A 19,927-nucleotide genomic window follows, 5' to 3' on the forward strand; every position below is an offset into this window, starting at 1 on the left:
CTACCAGCCATAAGCTTTAGTCCACACTGCTTTCTTCTTGAACTCTGCAAGAGATCTCAAGGCCAGAAGTGTAACTGTGAAGACAAGGAAAAAACACATTAATATGTGCAGTCCAGACTGAAAAGTATGTGCGAATATTCTTCCTAGTCATTTTACTAACAGGTATAGATTAACTTCCCCTTTTATTGACTCTTTTCATGACTTTCATTTCCTAGCCTGACAATTTCTGATGCTACTTCTGCTATTCCCAGATATACTAGTCTCTACATCCCTCTGAAATGTCATGCTGTACGAGACCTTTCGCCTGCCTTACGGCATGTCCTCCACTGAAATCACATCTCATGATCACTTTCTAATTAGACCATCACTTTGAAGCAGCACATGTATCAACCACGTCTGCAGGAAGCCTCAATTCAGTGACCAGGCACCCAAGAATAGGGGAGATAGGAGATACTGGTAAGGACAGAAGCATAAGTGCAAGGTCTTATATCCTCTGCTCAGTTCTCTGATTCACAGTGCAATTCAATCACAGGATCATGCTTTTAAGCAGAATCTGGTTACCAAACTGCTCACGTTCTAGTCATCCAGGAGGGATTCGACTCATCTCAACCACTGCATATTGAGAATATACTGTGTGTATCAGAATCTTCTGATTACAGAAAATTTCCCAACATCCATTAGCATGTTTCTGCTATACTAAACTTGAGTCCACTGAAAATAAGCAGACAGTCAGGGAATCTTTAGATTTATCAGAGAGTGATTAGAAGTTGAAGATGTTCAAAAGCAAGGCTAATTATCCTAGAAAAGCTAACAATTTATAAGCAGCTTACAAGAAGTTGTGTTTAGGTCCAGCAAATCAAGTGATTCAAAGGAAGAGCCTTGTGTTAACGGGAAGAAGAAAAAGTATACTTCCTTCACCAGAGAGTATTTATGGTGTCCCCTTAAAATCATTTGCACAGATTGTATCACACTTCTATATCTCAAACCAATGTAGTACAAGGTAGGGTCAAATTATGTTACTGTAAATCAAAATATTGTGCATCTCCCATATTTATCTTTCTTTTCAATAATCCCATTCCACCATTCTGTGACTCACTACACCAGTTAGACAAATATTCTGGTTGTCATCGTCTCTCTCTTCTCCCTTCCCCACAGTTCAGATGCATCAGAATAATTGCTGTTTTGTGATTTCTATTCCAGAATTGGAGGCTTTACAAATACTATGTTGATTTAAAAAAATAATTTCAAAAACAATTGACAAATCTATCACTGAATACTCTTGTAGGACTGGACGTCTCCCTTGGGACCACTGGGTTCTTTACATCTTCAGCAGAGCACCACAAGAAGCAGCAGATAAGATAGCAAAGTCTTTAAAGAGGTGTCATAGATAGGGACTCTACCTGACTTGTGAAGGTTCCCTTAAAAGACAAAATATAGCTCTCCTACATGTGCTAATTGCATGGTTTCATCTTACTCTTTCTAATAACTGGGTTTTTCTGTTATTGATAGTTACAGAAAGATAAGGAACCAATTAAAAATACTTCACCTTTCAGCAGGTTTGTAGAAGATTTTGATAATGCTTCTTTAGGACTTTCCAACATATTGATAAGCCAGTCAATAAACTAAGGATTAAAATAAAAAAAAAAAAAAAAAAAAAAAAAAAAAAAAAAGAAAACGTGAATTAAAAGAGTCTCTGTATCTAAACACCACAAATTCTTTTCAGTTTGATAAACAACATCACACTGCTGCTAAATTTGAACAGTGATCTCATCAGAGGTGGTGGCCAATCAAGCTTCTGCCCAAACTAACCAAACTGCATCTCACCGTTAGTGTAATTTCTTCCGCTGTTGGATTTGGTACTTTTGTTCCATCCTACTATGTAAGCAATAGTTCTTTGCAGAAAAGAAGGCACAGTAAACCCTTTCCTCTTGCCTATTTACGTCTTTAGTAATACAACCCTTTTGTCTGAATGTTTTAAGGGAAATCCTTCATTACTCTGAATGTATTTGTCCCTCTTCTGAACTGTCGCTGTTTTCCTAGCAGTGTATGGTGCCTGCAGGAGAACTCGATATTTCAACTTTATTGGAATGATTTTCGGAACATGGTGTCAAATTCTTCCCCAAAGCCTAATCATGGATTTGCATGTCAACACCCCACTTACACACCTCATCTGTATTCTGAGCTCTGACTTGAGTGGGAATTCAAGGCACAGAGGCATGCAGGAACCAATCATAAGTGTTTATAGCTATCAATCTACGGATTCATAATATTGCCATATATCTCAATAATAAGCAACCTGCAATAGGTTTGCCAAATGAAGCATAATTGTTTACACTTATTTTAATGAAATACTTGAGAAAATAAAATGAAAGTGAAACATTACAAAGATCACCGATTGTTCCACACTGCCACACTGTTGATGTCCAGCTCTAGTGGATCTGCCTTTTAGAGTTTACAAAACCAACTTGCTATCAGTAGCCAATTCTCCCTCAAGAGTTTGATTCTTGAAATGTTCCTTATATCTTTGTAACTCTAATTTTACTTGAGAAGCTACAGTCAAATATTTTGAGACAATTCATATCTAGTGTGAATAAAGAAAAACAAGATCACATGTCAGAGGCACTTCAGACTTCAGGTGGCTACTTGGAATGAGTTCTTTCTGACTCTTGGAAAAAGCTTACCACTGTGTGCAATCTTACCCTTTGTACTTGTTCTTTCCAAGGCTCTTTAGCCAGCAAAAGGGAAATGCTGCTGGGAAGAAGAGTGAGTGTCTCCTGCATAGCAAGCTTGTCAGCGGGGTGCTTGCCAACACGATCCTCAAACAATTCTGGTAATACTGTTTGGTGCTTCCATGGTGACCAGTCGGCACTGAGGCCAAGCAGTAATGGTGCACTGTGGTCAGCCCAGGCCACCACAGCACCTGCAAACAGCCACAGAAGAAAATCTATAACCTAAAGAGGAAAAAAAGTAAAACCGCACCTTATTAAATGAGTAATACAGGAGAAAAAAAAAAGAAATAACAAATGCGGGTTTATTCTAAGTAATCAGCTGAAAATACACCTAAGATTCAAAATGTAAGAACTAAGATGTTCTTTAATATTCTCAATGGATTGAAGCAGTGTAAGGTTTTTTTTTCCTTCTCAACTCAAAATCAAACTAAAATGTCTGCAGAAAGAGAAGCAAAAATACACTCTTCTAAAGCCATCCTTTAGTTTAATGCTGACCCACATCTCATTAAAATGGGCAAATAACATTTTTACAGTAACCTGATCGTTGAGGGTCAGGCTTGTGTGCTAAAGAAGCTGGCAAATATTGCAGCAATGCAAAAAATGTAACATCCTTGGTGTCCTAAGACAGAAGACTAACGGCTGAACAGAAGTTATAACTAAGAATGATAGCACTCAAAAATTGTCCAAGCCCTCCCACAGAAACAGCAGGTGCAGAACTCTCTAATCTCCTCAGACAGTTCTACTTATGAACTCAATTTTTCCTTGAATTGTTCTACATACAGCAAGTTAAGAGTAACAATTTCCTTTAGCTTATAGCATTGCTCACAATTTAGATTTTATGGTTATTTAACGAGTTTTAAATGCACATTCAGAATGTAAATTGAAAATAAAAGTCCAAAATATGAAAACATAGGGAATAATACTCAGTGCTGAGAAAGAACTACAACAAAAAGACTTTTTTCTCTGAAATCTGCTGATTATTTTTGCAGTGTGTACCTCCTTAAGATGAACATTTTGTACAGGTGTTGACTTGTATGCTAAATTTCCAATGTAGCCCATCAAGTCCAGCAGCCAGTCCATCCTTTTCATCACTCCTAGAAGAATATTTAAACTTCTTAACACTTAAACTTCACAGTGCACTATTTTTCTTTAAAAATCAACACAATGGCAACAACTGTGGAGGAACAACAAACAGCAACACCACTGTAACATTTGTTTCACAACTGCCACTGACAAAAGGCATACAGGCACTTACACTGTATAAGACCTTTGCTGGTAATGTAGGCAACACACTACACGTGCAGAAAAAGAAATGTTTAGCAAGAATAATTTCATGTAGCAGCAGCCCCCCCTGCAGACATGACTACTGAAACCTAAAACCTCCCTAAGGTTTTTGCCTTGGGATCATTAAAATAGTCAGGCAACGGAACTAAAATGTGCGTCAACTCAATGACAGAACATATTTCACGGATTCGGTCTCCTGTCCAAATTCAGTTCTCCCTCCTACAAACTAATAACTACCTTTGTCTTATTTTCAGCTTTCAGACTGTCATTATCCTCTCCTGCTGTTCCTCACATATGCCTGTTTCCACTTTGCCTCCTCTTTCAGTGAAGGAACTCACTTCATTCAAAACTCACTAATGGTTGAAGTTCTTCAATCACAGTTTGGACCTCAGGCATGAACGAACAACATAATACTTTGAAGTTCATCTGTTAATAGTCAGCCTAAGGTCCTGCAGTCATGAAAATGGGGAGACTTAATTCTTCACCCCCTTTGTACTCATTTCTTCTTTGTTTATCCTACTGCCTGATTCTGTGACTACCCTTGCATCAGCCCCAGTGCTTATCAGAAGCTGAGGTGAGCCAACCTACACACAACCCACTAGATAACTATCAATTATGGTGGGGAGGAGGAAGAACAATTTTGTTTCCTGCATTAATTCAGCACAACAAGCTCAAAAGAGCAAGCTGTTCTCTTGTCTCAGCCAGGCTCACAGAAACACATTCTTACTTGTTTTGTCTCACAGTGCTAATTTAGATATGAGCTCTGAAGGACAGCAGGATTGCGCTGGCACTGGTCTCCGATGTGCTATGTATATTTCAAACATTACCCAAAAGATTAGAACAACTGAGAGACACAAGATGTAGTCACAGCTGTGGTCAGCAAATCACACTTATCTATGATATGTGACTCACTGCTGATCCGTGCAACAATAAAGAAATGGAGAAAAAGATGAAAACAGCATTTGTTATAAGTATTTCAAAAATACTTATTACAGAAAGATTCTGAAGATTGAGTAGTTTCTAATGTGGAGAAGTTTGAAAACAATTCCATCCAACTATCTTAAAATTATACAAATAATATCAGTGCAGACACATTAGTAATTGATGATACTGTTGTTAAGTATCAACATTTAAGGCTGGCCTTACCAGTGTTTTCATGGCTCACAATACGGGAGTGATAGAAACTATGCAAGAACATCCATACTGTAGACTCTTTCTGGTAATAGCCTGTCCAAGTATCAATCACAACACTCAAGTTCTTCAAAGGCAGTCTGCCTTGAGAAATCAAATACAGTTTGGTGAAGATGGTCTTCTCCATATTGTTCTGCAAACACAATAAGAAAAGATAAATCAAAATAATATACTTTGTTTTGTGGAAACAGAAAAATAGGGAAGGAATTCTCTCTATAAAAATAGGGAGGGAATTCTCTGATTATCTAGCAGGCTTATTTTTCTTTCATACAAATTATGAAACCTAAGACTGCACATACTGTTTTAATTACATGCGTCTGAATAATTAAGCAAAGGGCAATTCAGTACAGTTTGATTGTTTCCATACTGCTTTAGGTTTTACACTCCCCTTTAAACTGAAATGAACCATAGTGACAGCTCCTGAGATCCAAAACTTTCTGCATGATAGATTTCTCTTTGTGACGAAAGAGGTTTTCACAAACTGTTCTTTACTGTGTGGAAATAAGAACTCAAGAAAATGACAGTTCAGCTTCCCTAACCTATTTAAATGCTCGATTCACTCTCTCTGATCGGTGAATCTGCCAGCAGATGAAATAGCATGGCATTGTGTCATGGATATTTGTTCATAAAGACCCTCTCTAAACTCATGAAGCCCTTCCACACAGGTTATTTCCTCAGCATATAGTATTTTTCAGCTGCTAAGAGTTCCCCTGCTAGCTGATGTGGTGAGCTAGCAGATGAAAGTTTCCATTGTTATCTTCAACCATCTTGTCTACCAGGAAATACTCTGAACATGAATACAAATACAGCATATTAAGTCACAAAAAAAAAGACAGTTCAGTTGAAGCACTTCACTTTTTAACAAAAGAAAAAATCCAACAGTTCTCACTAGGATGCATTTACAGTTTGTTTCAAGTTGGTAGTTATGTTAACACAGGAAGGCTACAGTCCATTTTGCACTGCTGGACTCAGAAAATCTAACACCACTCCTATTCTAAATAACAGTCTTGTTCAAAGTCCTGGGGTGAAATCCGCAGTACTTAGCTGCCTTAACAAAGTTTTGGATGTGGACGGACTACTTTTGCTTCTCTCTGATGTTTGCAGAGTAGTGCCAAAACTCTCATATGCAGGATACACTAAACAAACAATGTTCTTCAGCAGCTAAAACACAAGATGAAAAATAGTAATATATGCTCATTTCATGTAATTTTGTGATAAAAGATCAGGAGGAAACTATCATTACCTTAGAGAACTGGACAATGCGATCAATCTCTGCATCAGTCATTTCTGAGATACATTTTGCTACACTGACATACATCTCCAGTTCACTTCTCTGCAACAGAAACGAAAATGCACATTTGGACATCTACCACCAGATTTCTTCTTCATTAAAACCACTGTATCTGAGAACTTTGTTAAATTTGATCACGATGACAACTTAAATGCACTTCACGTAGGAAAAAAAAAAAAAAAATATATATTTTTTTAAATTAAACATTTTTTAGAACTGTCCTTCCTAGCAGGTATTTTCTGTATCTAGGTTGTTCTTTACAACACTGCAAGATGATGAATCCTCTGTTGAGAAAGAACATCTCTGATTGTTCTCTACTACTGTTTCAGTACCATTTATTTCAGTACCAGTACTGTGTTTTCCCATTACCAAGTTATTTAAGAGGGAAAACTGTATTAAAATGCCCTCACAACTCAATCAACAGAATATTTGAAAGTAACAAATAGAAAATATGCAGGAATCTTAACTGCTCTCACTAAAACTTTTTACATCCTAGTTCATGTTTCAAATCTGATGAGTCAGTGCAAAAAGATGGGATTTTACATCAGTAAAAATAACCAGTCAAAGTTCAGATGTCTCATACATTATTCCTTACCTGAATTTCATTTGGTAGAAGCTCAAATATTTTCTCAGTAGCCTGGCACAAAAAGTCCCAGCAGTACTGGGCAGGGTTTGGAATTTTCATTGCCTGCATGAGTCCCTGTAAAACACACTGGCAAATTTCTGGGTTTTTTGTGCGGTTCACTTCAAACTGCTGTATCAGAAACACTTCTGTAAAAGCCTGTAGCTTGTCTTCTGCAACATGTTTCATCCACAAGGACAGGGACGTGAAAAGGTATTTCTGTGTTTTTGTCTAAGAAGAGAACAGAAGGTGAGAGTGTCTTAAAGTTTGCTGTGATTTCCAGATTAATTACCTTCACTGCATTTAGGTCTTTCTGTTTGGTCTTGATGTTTGGAATTGGCTTTCAATTCACTGGTGTTTCCTGTACTACACAAAAGCCATCTACAGATGAAGAGGTATCATTCATCATCTAACAGACCAAAACAAATTTTTAAATAGTAAGTGATTTTTTTCCATGTGATATAAATTAGTATGTTTCAAGGGCTCCGATAATTTCTTCTTGTGCTAAAAACAGGATCTAATCTTCACTTAGTTTCGTATTCTAACTCTATAATCACAGATCGCCAAGTTCCAGCTCCATTGCCACAGGCAGGTTTGCCAACCACTAGATCAAACACTAGATCACATTACCCAGGGCCTCATCCAACCTGGCCTTAGACACCTCCAGGGATGGGGCATCCACAACCCCTCTGGGCAGCTTGTTCCAGCACCTCACCACTCTCTTAGTGAAAAAGACTTCCCTGACGTATAATATAATATAAATCTTCCCTCCTTTAGTACAAAACCATTCCCCCATCTCCTATCACTATCCACCCGTGTAAAAAACTGATTCCTCTCATGTTTATAAACTCCCTTTAAATATTTGAAGGTCGCAATAAGATCTCCCTGCAGCTTCCTCTCTTCCAGGCTGAACAAGCCAAGCCACTGCAGCCAGTCTTCATGGGAGAGGTGCTCCGGCCCTCACATTCGCGTTCATGACCCTCCTTTGGAACCTCTCCAAAAGCTCCACATCTTTTTTGTAGGCCGCAGACTGGAATGTAGTACAGCAACTAAGGTCTCATGAGGCCAGAGTAGAGAGGGACGATCACCTCCCTTGTCCTGCTGGTCACCCCTCTTCTGAGGAAACATTTATTCCAAGTTCAGATGGAACATGATATTCAACTATTATTATAAAGTATTAAATTAAAAAGGAAAAAAGGAAAAAACGCACCTCAAATAAAGCACTTCAGAAAGCATTCTAAGTCAGTTAAATAAAATCTCTTACATAAGTATTACTCATTTCTTCCCTCTTTTTATGGATTGCTTGAACTAGAATGAGTTCAAACATGGCAAAATTCTGTTTTCCTTCAAAACTGAGGAACTTCTTTTCAATGAACTTTGTCTTACTAAAGACCTTTTTATACTGGTAGAAAAATTTTGGTTTCCCTGTATGCTGTGCACTGCACTCCCACACAACCCATACAGACCTTGCCTAGGCAGCCAAGCATGCTAGTATGACAGACCTAATACTATTAACATTATTGGCTAATGAAGAAAACTGCAATTACACTGAAAAAAATAAAAACGAATATATCCTGGGGCTGAGTCCTTTTTGTGACCTGAAATTAACACTGCACTCAGAAACTAGAGCTCAGAAAGCAAATACTTTGCTTTTTGTGTTTATCTCTCTGTGGAGATTAATTTAAAATCACAAGTCAAAATATATCCCTCAAGGAACTGGAATAGATCATAGAAATCCACACTGGATTTACTGAGGATCATCCTGAACCTATTCCTCATTTAGAATAAACTAATGGAACTGCACAGTCAAGTGCACTCTGAGATTCAGAAAGTTTTTAGAAACTATATGATGGAGTCCATATTGAACCTCCATAAAAACAACTGCATTGTAGGAGGGGATAAGCCTCAATTTGATTCTACTATAGGTATGTCTGTAGTTATCTACAGAGTTAAGTTTTTAAAAAGTAACATCTTTCACTAAATCAAAAAATGCTGATAGAAGAAGCAGGCAAGATTTTGGACAAATAAGTAGGACTTCTTTTAAGTCTATCAAATGACATACTGAAAAAAAATTTTGTTCCCTATATGCCATGCCTTCTTACATGTCTAGGTTATCAGAAATGCAGCAGGAAATGAAAGAGATCTTACACGATCAAAACAAAAACATGTTGCGTATCTTAAGCTCATCTTGAACCTGAAGGTCCCAGACAAGATACTCTAGACTATCATTACAAATAGATGCTAAATAGTACTATTTATATATTATATAATATAATATATATTTGGTAAGAAGAATTATAATTATATAATAATACTATACTATTATTAATACTATTAATATTATTAATACTATTATTAATATAATAATACTATTATTTCTGCAGAATTCTGAACCTACCAGTCATTTCACAGTCTAACACTCTAAACTTCATTACTACCTGAGCAATCTCTTAGGAAAGAGGTGCTGAAGTCACACGGATTTTCTGACATACGTACACTGAGACTGTAAACAAGAGGAGGTGCCACCCACATCCCCAAAAGCATTGCAGCATTTTGAGATGATTGGGCTTGTGTCGTAGCCAGTTCAAGGCAGAGATATTTTATCTCATCACCTAAAAGAAACAAAACAGAAGTTAGGAAATAAATCTCTTTAACTTTGAATTTATTTTCAACTCATAAACTGAAGGTTATCGTTCTACTTGAGCACTTGCAGATGAAACTCCATTCACAGAACTGCTACTTAAGAGTTTTCAGCACGTTCACTGTAGAATGCTCCTCTCCCCATTCACGCTTGGACAAATTCTGAGATGTCTTGCTGAAAGTTCCCTTCAGTTTTCTTTATAAGAAAAATACGAGAATGGAAAGAAAATATAAATTTAAATGATCCTTGCTAAAAAAAAAAAAAAAGAAAAGAAAGAAAAAAAAGATTAATCTGCAAAATAAATAAGTCCCTTTCCATCATGCTAAATGTAAGAGTAATTAACATTTATGTACCTGCTTATAAACATCCATGTACTATGTATGTTTATATAACATGTCACAGAACAGAGGTTATTCACTGTTAATACTCTTGATGCTTGGCTGGAAAATTCTACAGTCTAACACGTAGAAGTCTTTACAGTGCATGGAGGCTGTAAAACTTATGAAATCCCTCTTATTAGTTTCTTCTTAGAGACCTCTTAGTGACTAGTACAGCCTGTTTCCTAGTAGAGTAACTAGTAAATATATTCAAGAGAGTTTGAGCAATGCAATTGTTTCCATGTAGCTCATGATTATTAAAGCAGTACAAAATCAAAAATGTTAGATATCATACTGGCATTTATTCATCCGATATTCTTGTCAGCATTTAAAATTTAAATAGGTGCTGCGATACTCAAATGTTCTTTGAAGTGGTCATAGAATCACAGAATGGCTCGGGTTGGAAGAGACTCAAGGATCAAGCTCCAATCCTCCTGCCAAAGGCAAGGACACCAACATCCCCATTTAATGCTAGACCAGGCTGCCCCATCCAGTCTGGCCTTGAACACCTCCAGGGACGGGGCATCCACAGCCTCTCTGGGCAGCCTGCTCCAGCACCTCGCCACTCTCTCTGTAAAGAACTTCCCCCTGACATCCAACCCAAATCTTCTGTCCTTCAACTTAAAACCTTTTCCCCTTATCTGTCTTTATCTATCCTTGTAAAGAGTTGACTGCCCTCCTGTTTGTACGCTCCCTTCAGGTACTGGAAGGCTACAATGAAGTCACCCCACAGCCTTCTCTTCTCCAGGCAACGGTCATCCATATCACATGTCTTACACAGTTCACTAGTCATGAATGAGCAAGCAAGTAATTCAAGATTCAGGCTCTTTAAAAGATCTTACGTTAAATGTGATGTTACTTGCAGAGCTCTGAAAGGATAAAACTGTTAGAAGATTCTTTGTCAACCAATTCAAAACTGGCTCACTAGCTTGGAGTACTAAATCATAATAATTTATTAATGATTGTTGAATAACATATCCCACCTATGTCACATTATACAGTTTCTGCTCAACAGCAATAAATTTTCTACAACAGGAAAGCAGTCTGTTTTCTGCAATACCTTTACAGATAAATTTCACAGTAGAATTTCTGAAGCATTTAAGTTTTGTAAAAATGTTCATAAATAACAGTCATGTAAAAATCCAGGATAATTGAATATACAGTCTATTTTTCAGACAAATATTCATGACATAGTTATTTCAACATATTTATGTTAGTTTTATATTTCTAGATTGACTGCTAGGTCAACTGTACTGCATCATGCTTTTTAAAACAAGCTGAGTAATGTTTATTAGTACACAAGAAGATTATTTCCATACAGATATATAATGTAAAAAAGCGTGCAACTTCCACAGGAACACAGAGGAAGAATCAAGAGAAATTATATTTGAAAACAGACTATCATGTGGACTGAAGTTAATAAAAACACTGCCACAAAACTGATGTACAATTTCCTTTGGAATTCCCCTCATTTACAAAAGTCAGAGTCCTGAGCAAAAAACAGGAATAAAAAAATTTCCCAAGAATTTAAAAAGTTTCAGCTATTCATAAGGTTGCACACAAATTTGCATTAGCATGCACTGCACAGTTCAGTGTAGGAAATTCTTTCACTTATTCTTACAAAAGATTCTACTGTCCACTGAAAGATTACAAAAGTTCCAATTAACAGTAAAAGCACTTCATTTGTTGCCAAATCTTCTCTAGATCCAGCAAGTACTTGTTTCACACTGGACTCTTCAGTGATTTCTAATGCTTTTGCAGGTAATTTGCATAAATAAAATAAGCATCAGAGAAAAATAAGCAAAACTTTACGTTTTCTGGACTCAATTTAAGTGCAACAGCTCTTGCTCAGCCTCATTGTAAAAAACAATCTGCAAGGCCAGTAATGACAACTACATAAATCAAGAGAAACAAAACTCAACAGAATCAAGGGAATATGGAACTACGAACAGTAGGTGTTTTTTAAGGAAATGAGTGAAAGTCAGAGACATTTACATCAACCAAAAATGACATCAGCAGATATCTTGAGAAAAGCTACCCAGTCCCATACTTCAGTGTTGTGATTTGATCTGGCAGGTAGCTAAATGTCACACAGCCATTTGCTCACTATACCCCCGTAGGATGGGGAAGAGAACTAGAAAAAACGTAGAACTTGGGGGATGAGATAAAGACAGTTCAGCAGCATGGAAAAGGAGGGGAAAATAAAAATAATGACAAAAGAATATACAGAACAAATGATGCACACTGCAGTTGCTCACCACCTGCTAACTGACACCTAGCCAATCCCTGAAAAATAACAGCCCTCCACTGGCCAACTCCTTCAGTTTTTTAGTTCTGCATAATATTATATTGTGACATTGGCTGGATTGGGCAGCTGTCCTGGCTGTGTCACTTCTCAGCTCTTAATGCACCCCCAGATCTTTGCTGACAGAGCAGTCTGAGGAACTGAAAGTGCTGTTTAGCAACAGTGAAACCATCAGTGTATTGTCACCATTATTCTTATGCAGAATCCAAACCACAGCACCATGACAGCTATTAAGAAGAAAATTATTCTTGTTAAAATCAGGACATTCAGGATCAAAACTGCTCTTCAATATGAAAAAAAAAAGATTCCTAGAAACAAAGAATCCAGAGTTGTGATGAAAAGATGGGGTATGCTTTCCCCTGTTAGCCAGAGCCATTTAGTAGATACTATATTTCAGAGTAGCGATAGCTAGATGTGCTCAGTTCAAAATTGTGATAAATCTACCTGCATCTTCTAACACCGGCAATGGTACTGCATTCAGTGGGTACTGAACTAAGACCATTTCCAGTTTTTGATGGGTTCTTCTTACCAAATCCACTAGTATCCTAACAGAACTTCCAAATTGCTCCAAACCACTTAGTTCTGTTCTCTAACCTCTTCTTATATCACAACAACCTAGGCCCAACACAATTGCAAACATTATGATATATGCCTGCAAATATTAGAAAGTTGCCCTTGAGAGCACGGTTAACACTTCAACTTATGAAGCACCTAACAGGTTACGTAGTTTATGAAAACTCTGTTAGTTAAGAAGTCTTGTGGCAAATACAAATGACAACAGATAATGACAAAACTTACCAAAGTTTAACCTCATCAAAGGAGAAAGAACAGATGCCCAGTTTACAGGTGGATACTGATGACTTCCTCCAACTACAGCAATGGGTGCCAATGCTACTTTCACCAGCTGAGCTGGAACAGATTCAGGGCCTGGAACAGAATATTCAATCACAATTTTCAATCTGAATTCTTTATGTTTGTTTAAATGCTTCAGAAGAAAAGTGCATGTACTATATCAACTCAAGCTGCACCGAAGGCCAGTCTGTAGTGATGAACTAGAGAACATCATAAAATTACCTGCTACTTTTGCATTGTTTTTTGTCCCCGGTATCTAAGAATTAGTTGTCTCTTGTTTGTAATTAGTGGATTTGTATTTAATGCTAGTAACCTGACAAAGATGGTTTTTCAGCTTTGGAGAAGCTTTTTGATTCCTCTCCCCTGAATCAATGTATAAGTTAATTACAGACATTCTGCATTTAGTAAGGTAGAATTTTTGCATTTTTTTTTCTTAGTAGGCGAACAGCCAAGTTTTCTGATACTTTGCTGACATCTCAACTCAAAGATGCATGACATAAAAAACTGCTAGACATGCTTACCTTTACTATGTACTGAGTTACTTAAACATGGTGAATTAACTCAGTTTCCTGAAAGCAAAGCAATCTATACTTTCATTAAGAGCAAATCTTGCTTAATTGGACAGATATCTTTCATTAGCACTCCACACATAACAGCACACTTTCAGTAGGTTCCTTTGCATTTTTCACGCGTAGATACTCATCCATTTAAATACCAGAATGTCATACAGATTCTTAATCTAGAGTCCTGATAGCAAGGGACAGAAGAAAGCCTGTCTGAAAAAAATATACCTGAGGATACATGCTAATGTTTAAAGTGGTCAGATGTTCATGCCTGCAAGGCATAGGCAGAGGGAAGGGGAAAGGTAGAAGCCTTAAAAATACAGAAAAATCCAGACAGCACTATACAATTCTGTTAAGTATAATTCCATTTTTTTGTTTTAAAGGAGTTTGCACGTAGAAGTTTAGAGTGCGAATGTTAGAGAAGCATAGTGAAGCATTAGTGTAGCTCAAATCAGTGCTTAGAAAAGCTCTCTTGAATAAAAGCAGGTTGTTAAGGTCGTATTTTAAAGACATAGCATATTTCCTAGGCATTACACTAATTCCTTCTTACCTTTTTTTCCACTTTCAATGGCAAAGTCAATGGCTGCCCTGATAAAGCTGCTTTCAGGCAAGTAGCTAAAATCTGGAGGAACTGTGAAGACAAAAAAAACATTTATATACTCAAATGTGCTAGCAGAAAGTAGAACTTCCATCTTCCATGTAAATACAAATATCAGACGGAGCTATATTTGATCTCACTATGTCTGCAGGTGATTCAATGCCATTAGACCAAAAGATTATCGATAGATCCATGGGCATTCCCACTGTAAAGGCAACTTAAACTCAGTCTTTGTGAAAAATGTTAGGTCTGAAAAACAAATTCAATAACCAACTGAAAAGCCAGGGCTAAGAATTTCCTTAAATGTAACAGCCGCAGCAAGTCAGGCCTTAGTAAGCTTTAAAGCTCCATTTGGAATTTAAAAAAACAGAAACATTCCATGTCTATCTAAACTCAGGCACTTTGACATCAGAAGTAGAAAATCCAATCATACAATGACATATTGACAGAATGTGAACTTGTGTAAATTGTCACATTAGAAAGGTACTGACAGAATTTTCTGCTTCAGTTAAGTAGAAATCTCTACTACTGACTTGAAGAAAAAGCTTCTCATTGTTAGTTTTTGAGTGTTAGCTGTTTCTTTATGAAATGTTATGAAGTGCTAAAACAAAGCAGATTCAATCAGCTCTCAAGTCATGAATTGGATAATGTAAAACTTATTTAAAATTTATCCTCAATGCTTTTAAAGAATAAAGACAGAAGCAATATAAAAGCTTGACTGGCATAACAGAGAACCTTAGTTTGATACTGCAAGTAAAAGCAGATAGCAGGGTGGGCTGTGGAGAGCATCCCTTTCAGCACACTAATTCCATCATGTTTCAAGCTCTAGGTCTGGCACACAAAACCATAAAGTCTCTGACTTAAAAGCCATCATGTCATATTAAGGCCTGCAGTGCCAAGTCTGTAGCATTCTTTGTGGCCTTTGCTATCTTTTTAATTAGGTGCTACTGCTATTTGACATCTTCAAGCAGCAATAATACAGCATCTCACCAGATGTCCTGCTTTGGGTAGAAGATAAACAGGACATATGAAGGTGTCCAAGAAGTCCTGCTGCATTTGTCTGAAGGCCAATCTGCCCCGAAAAACTGATTATCTGTTCAGACAATAAACAAATATTTAGACAGTCAAGCTGGACACAAACATTAAATCATTCCTTCAAACAGAATCGGTCTGTTTGGACACAGTGTCAAGATACCCTAGTGCATTATCCAAAGCTTGAAAGATAGACTAGCTCCTTACCTGTGTAAGGGTTCTGATGACTTCATTGAGCTTACTTTGAAACTGGGAGGTCTGGATGCTTTCAGATTTTAGCTGCCAAAGGAATGGGGGAAAAAAAGAAAGCAACTTTTAGAAGAAAAGAAACAATGCAACAGAGAGTGAATACTGAGAAGACGGGTTATATTTGCACACATGCTTTTTGTGGGGGAGTGGAGGAAAAGAGGGGAAAGCCTACACAACAGTAAACTTATTTCCAGTGATAGTGCCTATGAGCCATATGATGGGAAAAATGGATCAGATTCCAATCTACAAACTAATTCATCCCATTTGGTTCATACCCAGCATAACTCAGTATTAGATGCCCTGGTACATGACCTGTATCCTGTATGGATGCAGGAGAGATCGTTCTATCTCGTCTTCTCATCAAATTTCTAGGAGAGAGAAAAGTACCATCTGTGTGTATGTTCTCACCTGTATCATGCCTCCTTCAGAACCCACCAGCGCAACCAGCCCATTGACAGCAGCCAGACGCTGCATTGTTGGAGAACCCTGGAAATGTAGGTCATGTCAGTGAATCTTTGGGCTCACACAGCACCACAGCTGAATTTGTAGCACAACAGATTTACTTCCCTTAAGCAAAAGGGATTTTCTTTCAAATACAAGGCCATGACTGTTACCACTTCCATACTTTTAGGTCTTTTTGGTCAGACTCCAGCATACTGAATGATTATTCATCTTTCTTGCTGAATGAAAGGCTTTATGCAGAGACTTCCTTACCCACTTTCTCCATCTAAAATTGTCACATATTTTTCCCTAAAGAATCACTTTCTTCTGGCACTGTAGATGTTCAACAAAATGTGCCAGTGAATTTGAACTCTAAAAGATTTTTTTTCTTTACTGAAACTCACCTTCAGCTCCCACCTTAAGGTCTAGGTTTAGAGGTTGCTTTTACACAAGTGTTTTAATAATGAGAAATTAAAATGATTGAAGCAGAATGGCAAGCAGAACTAATGAATGCATCTCAATTTTCCCACTACACAGTTACAGCACCAGTGATGAGGGGGCCTTCAGCTACCCTGGACCTGTTCATCTACACAGTCTGAATACTGTCTGTTCAATCTAAAAATTGCACTGTAGTCACTTCATCCTTTGAGTATAAAGAAAGCAATTACCAGATCATAAAAATGGGTTACTGGCAATTTATAACTTAGCAAAATAACCATTTAGGGGAGTAAATGTAAAACAACTGAATCACTGTAATCTCCATTTTTCTAGTCTATTTTTGTTAAATAACACCTAATTTTACCAGGTATCTTAATTTAATTAATAACCAACATTTTATCTTTTGATAATTTTCCACATTAATAAAGATTCCAAGACTTCCTACCAATAACCATTTCCCATTAAGCAAACAGCCAGAAGAGAAGTAAGGCTTTTCTTTTCTAGTGAATCGTCTAAAGCCATATTTTTAATTCCAAGTATGATCAAACAGCTTATTCAGATTGTCCCAAGTTTTCCTAAACCATTCCAGGATGAAAATTATGTCTCTACTCTTCTTTCAAGATCTCCCTCTTAAAAACCTAGGATATGAATTAAAACTCCTTTACCTCTGCAATCACAACTTTTATCCAGGCTGGCATTAGTTTGTTACTCAAGTCTTCAGCTTTGCCATGGCCACAAACTGACAAACCGTGAACAACCGTACCAAGAGCTAAAGCAAAACCAGATGTCTATAAAGTGAGAAAGGCAGACATTAAGAAACAAATCTCCCAAAGAAATACTCTTTTCTGTATTTACTACTGCAAAGTTACTTAAACATTTATTATTTCTCTACCGAAGCCACAGACTTATAGAAGTCCTTTATCTACAACACCGGATGCTTCCAAATTTCAAGTATTTTTTCCTGCCAAATAACACTAGATTTTTTTCATCTTTGGTGCATGGTCTGCTCTGATGCTTTATTCCAGAACAGACTTTCTTATACAAAGATTGAAAGAATTACAAAGGCCTTGACTCCTTATTTTTCAAGTGAATTTTCAAAACAATTGACCAGTCTAATAGTGGGTTTTGATGCTAAAAGGTTCTGTTTTTCTTTTTTTTTTTTGTTTTTTTTTTTGTTTTCTGGCATACATTTAACAAAAAAGAACAAGTACAGGAATATGGAGATTATTTTTGCATTTTTGAAGGTAACTTTAGAACACCTGGATTAAGTTGTGGCTCTGGTTATGATGATCTAACTGATTTCGAGAAGACAAAATTCAAAAGGGCACAGCTGATGTGTTTTCTTAATAAAAATATTACAAATGAGACAGGAATTGGTAAGAAATGGCAACTAAGGTCATCAAGATCTTAAAAGTACCAACTTTTCTTTTACATATAATAAAATATATACAGTCTGCTATTATTTCGGTCTTTGGTGATTGCTACCACAAGGGCAGATAATGCATTAGTGGACAAAATAATAAGGTAATTGTATGGTATGCAGAATGTAGTAAATATTCATTAATGATCACAGTAGGTTAATGCAATTTTCTTCAGGCAGCAGTCTGGATATAGCAGAATCAGGTATTAAATAGGTAAGAGACAAAGGGAACTTAAAAAAAGCCCAAACTCTGAATCATCACCTGCAGATTTTTTTCCACTAAGGTCCGCAGCTTGTTCATGGCTTCTTCAGCCTCTGCTGCTTCTATGATTCCTACACTGAAAGCAGAGACACAGGAACAGGCAACAGAATAGGCAAGTACCTGAAAATAATAAGTAAATTCTGTTACGCAGCACTATTCAATTTCAGTGCAAACAGAAGGAGGCAACAGTTTTCATAGTTTGCAATGCTGCCAATGCTGTTGACAGCAACAATATGTCTCCTTTACAGGATATATCAAATAATCCCACAAAATAAAAACAGAAGAAAACAAATGCGCCAACAAAAACAACAAGTACAGAACAACCAAGCAGAAAAGGAGGCTATCTATAAAACCTCAGGCAGGATTTATGCTACCTAGTTACTGAACACTAAGACCATGTCATGAATTCTTCTTCGGCAGTTCAAATAGAAAGCACTGTCTGCTGCTGCTGCTGTTCCAATCTTCATTACTACTGCATTCCTCAGTCATACCTGCTTTTACACAGTACTTGTACATAATGTCTCTTTAGGGAAAGTGCGGTGTTTTACAATGTAGACTAAATGTTTTAAGAAACAAATTTTATAAATCTGTCTGCTGTTGTCTTTGCAGATCACCTCTGGGCAAGAAAAAGTATACGCTATGATAGCAGTGCCAAAGGCACTGTGCCTTGGGCACCAGTGCCCACTGCCCCCATCCCTAGAGTTGTTTGAGGGCAGACTGGATGAGGCCTGGGGCAGCTCTAGTATTGAATGGGGAGGTTGGTTGGCCCTGCAGTGGCAGGGGGGTTGGAGATTCATGGTTTCAAGGAGATTCACCTTGAGGTCCCTTCCAACCCTGGCCATTCTGTGATTCTGCGAAGGCAGCTAAGCACAATCCCTTACAAACTCTGCAATAGCTGTCTTCATTGTCCAGTGTCAGGAACTGAGAAAACTCACTCTACACTTTGATGCTTTTCTTTCTGTAAGATGGGTATCTAAGTCTTTTCATTTCGTGACTCCACAAATAGGAAAAAAGAATGGTGATTTCACTGTCTCATCAGAGCCATGAATAGTACTTGCAACAGGATTTATACAATGCCACTATAGCACATACTTGACAAGATTATCTCTTAAGAAATGGAGGCTAAGGAGAGATGTCTTTTGTAAACCACAGAGGAATGCAGCAGCATGACAAAAAATATCATGCTATTTTCAATTTATACTTTCAGATGTTTATTCCTTCTAAGAAAGATTCTTAATCTATGCCATTAAACAAGTATAAATAAGTTTAGAAGTAATTCTGTTTTTTGTAGGGCCAACTTCTGATCTTCATAAATGTAGTTATTTTCCTACACACAAGTATCCAACTACTATTTATCAGAATCCACAGCATCCCATCCATGATGGAAACAGGCCTGCCAGGCCAGAAGAATATACAGTCTCCCTGAAAAATATATGACATTAGCCTCATGTCTCACAAATGACACTATTTTTCTGTCTTTAGCCTTAGATATGAAAAGTAAAGAAATTAAGTCTGATCTTTCAATGAGGCTGCTGTGCCAATTTTTTACCCTACTTTGCACCAATGCTATGCAACAGAATGTATATAGGGATTGAAGAACTCCTACCTGGTAGACAATTAGCAACAATTCTG

General features: G+C 37.2%; 1 protein-coding gene across 1 annotated transcript in view; it reads right to left on the reverse strand.

Annotated features, from left to right (window-relative positions):
- Positions 1-19,927, reverse strand: part of FOCAD (focadhesin) — a gene marked incomplete at both ends in the record, with an annotated part of 91,915 nt that continues 71,988 nt past the window's right edge. Inside the window, 15 exons of the mRNA XM_079548912.1 lie at positions 1-74; positions 1,547-1,622; positions 2,700-2,951; positions 3,726-3,823; positions 5,160-5,337; positions 6,448-6,537; positions 7,091-7,348; positions 9,614-9,729; positions 13,239-13,367; positions 14,406-14,486; positions 15,444-15,546; positions 15,693-15,764; positions 16,143-16,220; positions 17,279-17,401; positions 18,296-18,415. Coding sequence (XP_079405038.1) covers positions 1-74; positions 1,547-1,622; positions 2,700-2,951; positions 3,726-3,823; positions 5,160-5,337; positions 6,448-6,537; positions 7,091-7,348; positions 9,614-9,729; positions 13,239-13,367; positions 14,406-14,486; positions 15,444-15,546; positions 15,693-15,764; positions 16,143-16,220; positions 17,279-17,401; positions 18,296-18,415 — 1,848 coding nt within the window. The remainder of the gene's footprint in view (positions 75-1,546; positions 1,623-2,699; positions 2,952-3,725; positions 3,824-5,159; positions 5,338-6,447; positions 6,538-7,090; positions 7,349-9,613; positions 9,730-13,238; positions 13,368-14,405; positions 14,487-15,443; positions 15,547-15,692; positions 15,765-16,142; positions 16,221-17,278; positions 17,402-18,295; positions 18,416-19,927) is intronic.

The sequence above is a fragment of the Tetrao urogallus genome (assembly GCF_951394365.1).
Source record: "Tetrao urogallus genome assembly, chromosome: Z".
In the NCBI taxonomy this organism is placed as follows: Eukaryota; Metazoa; Chordata; class Aves; order Galliformes; family Phasianidae; genus Tetrao; species Tetrao urogallus.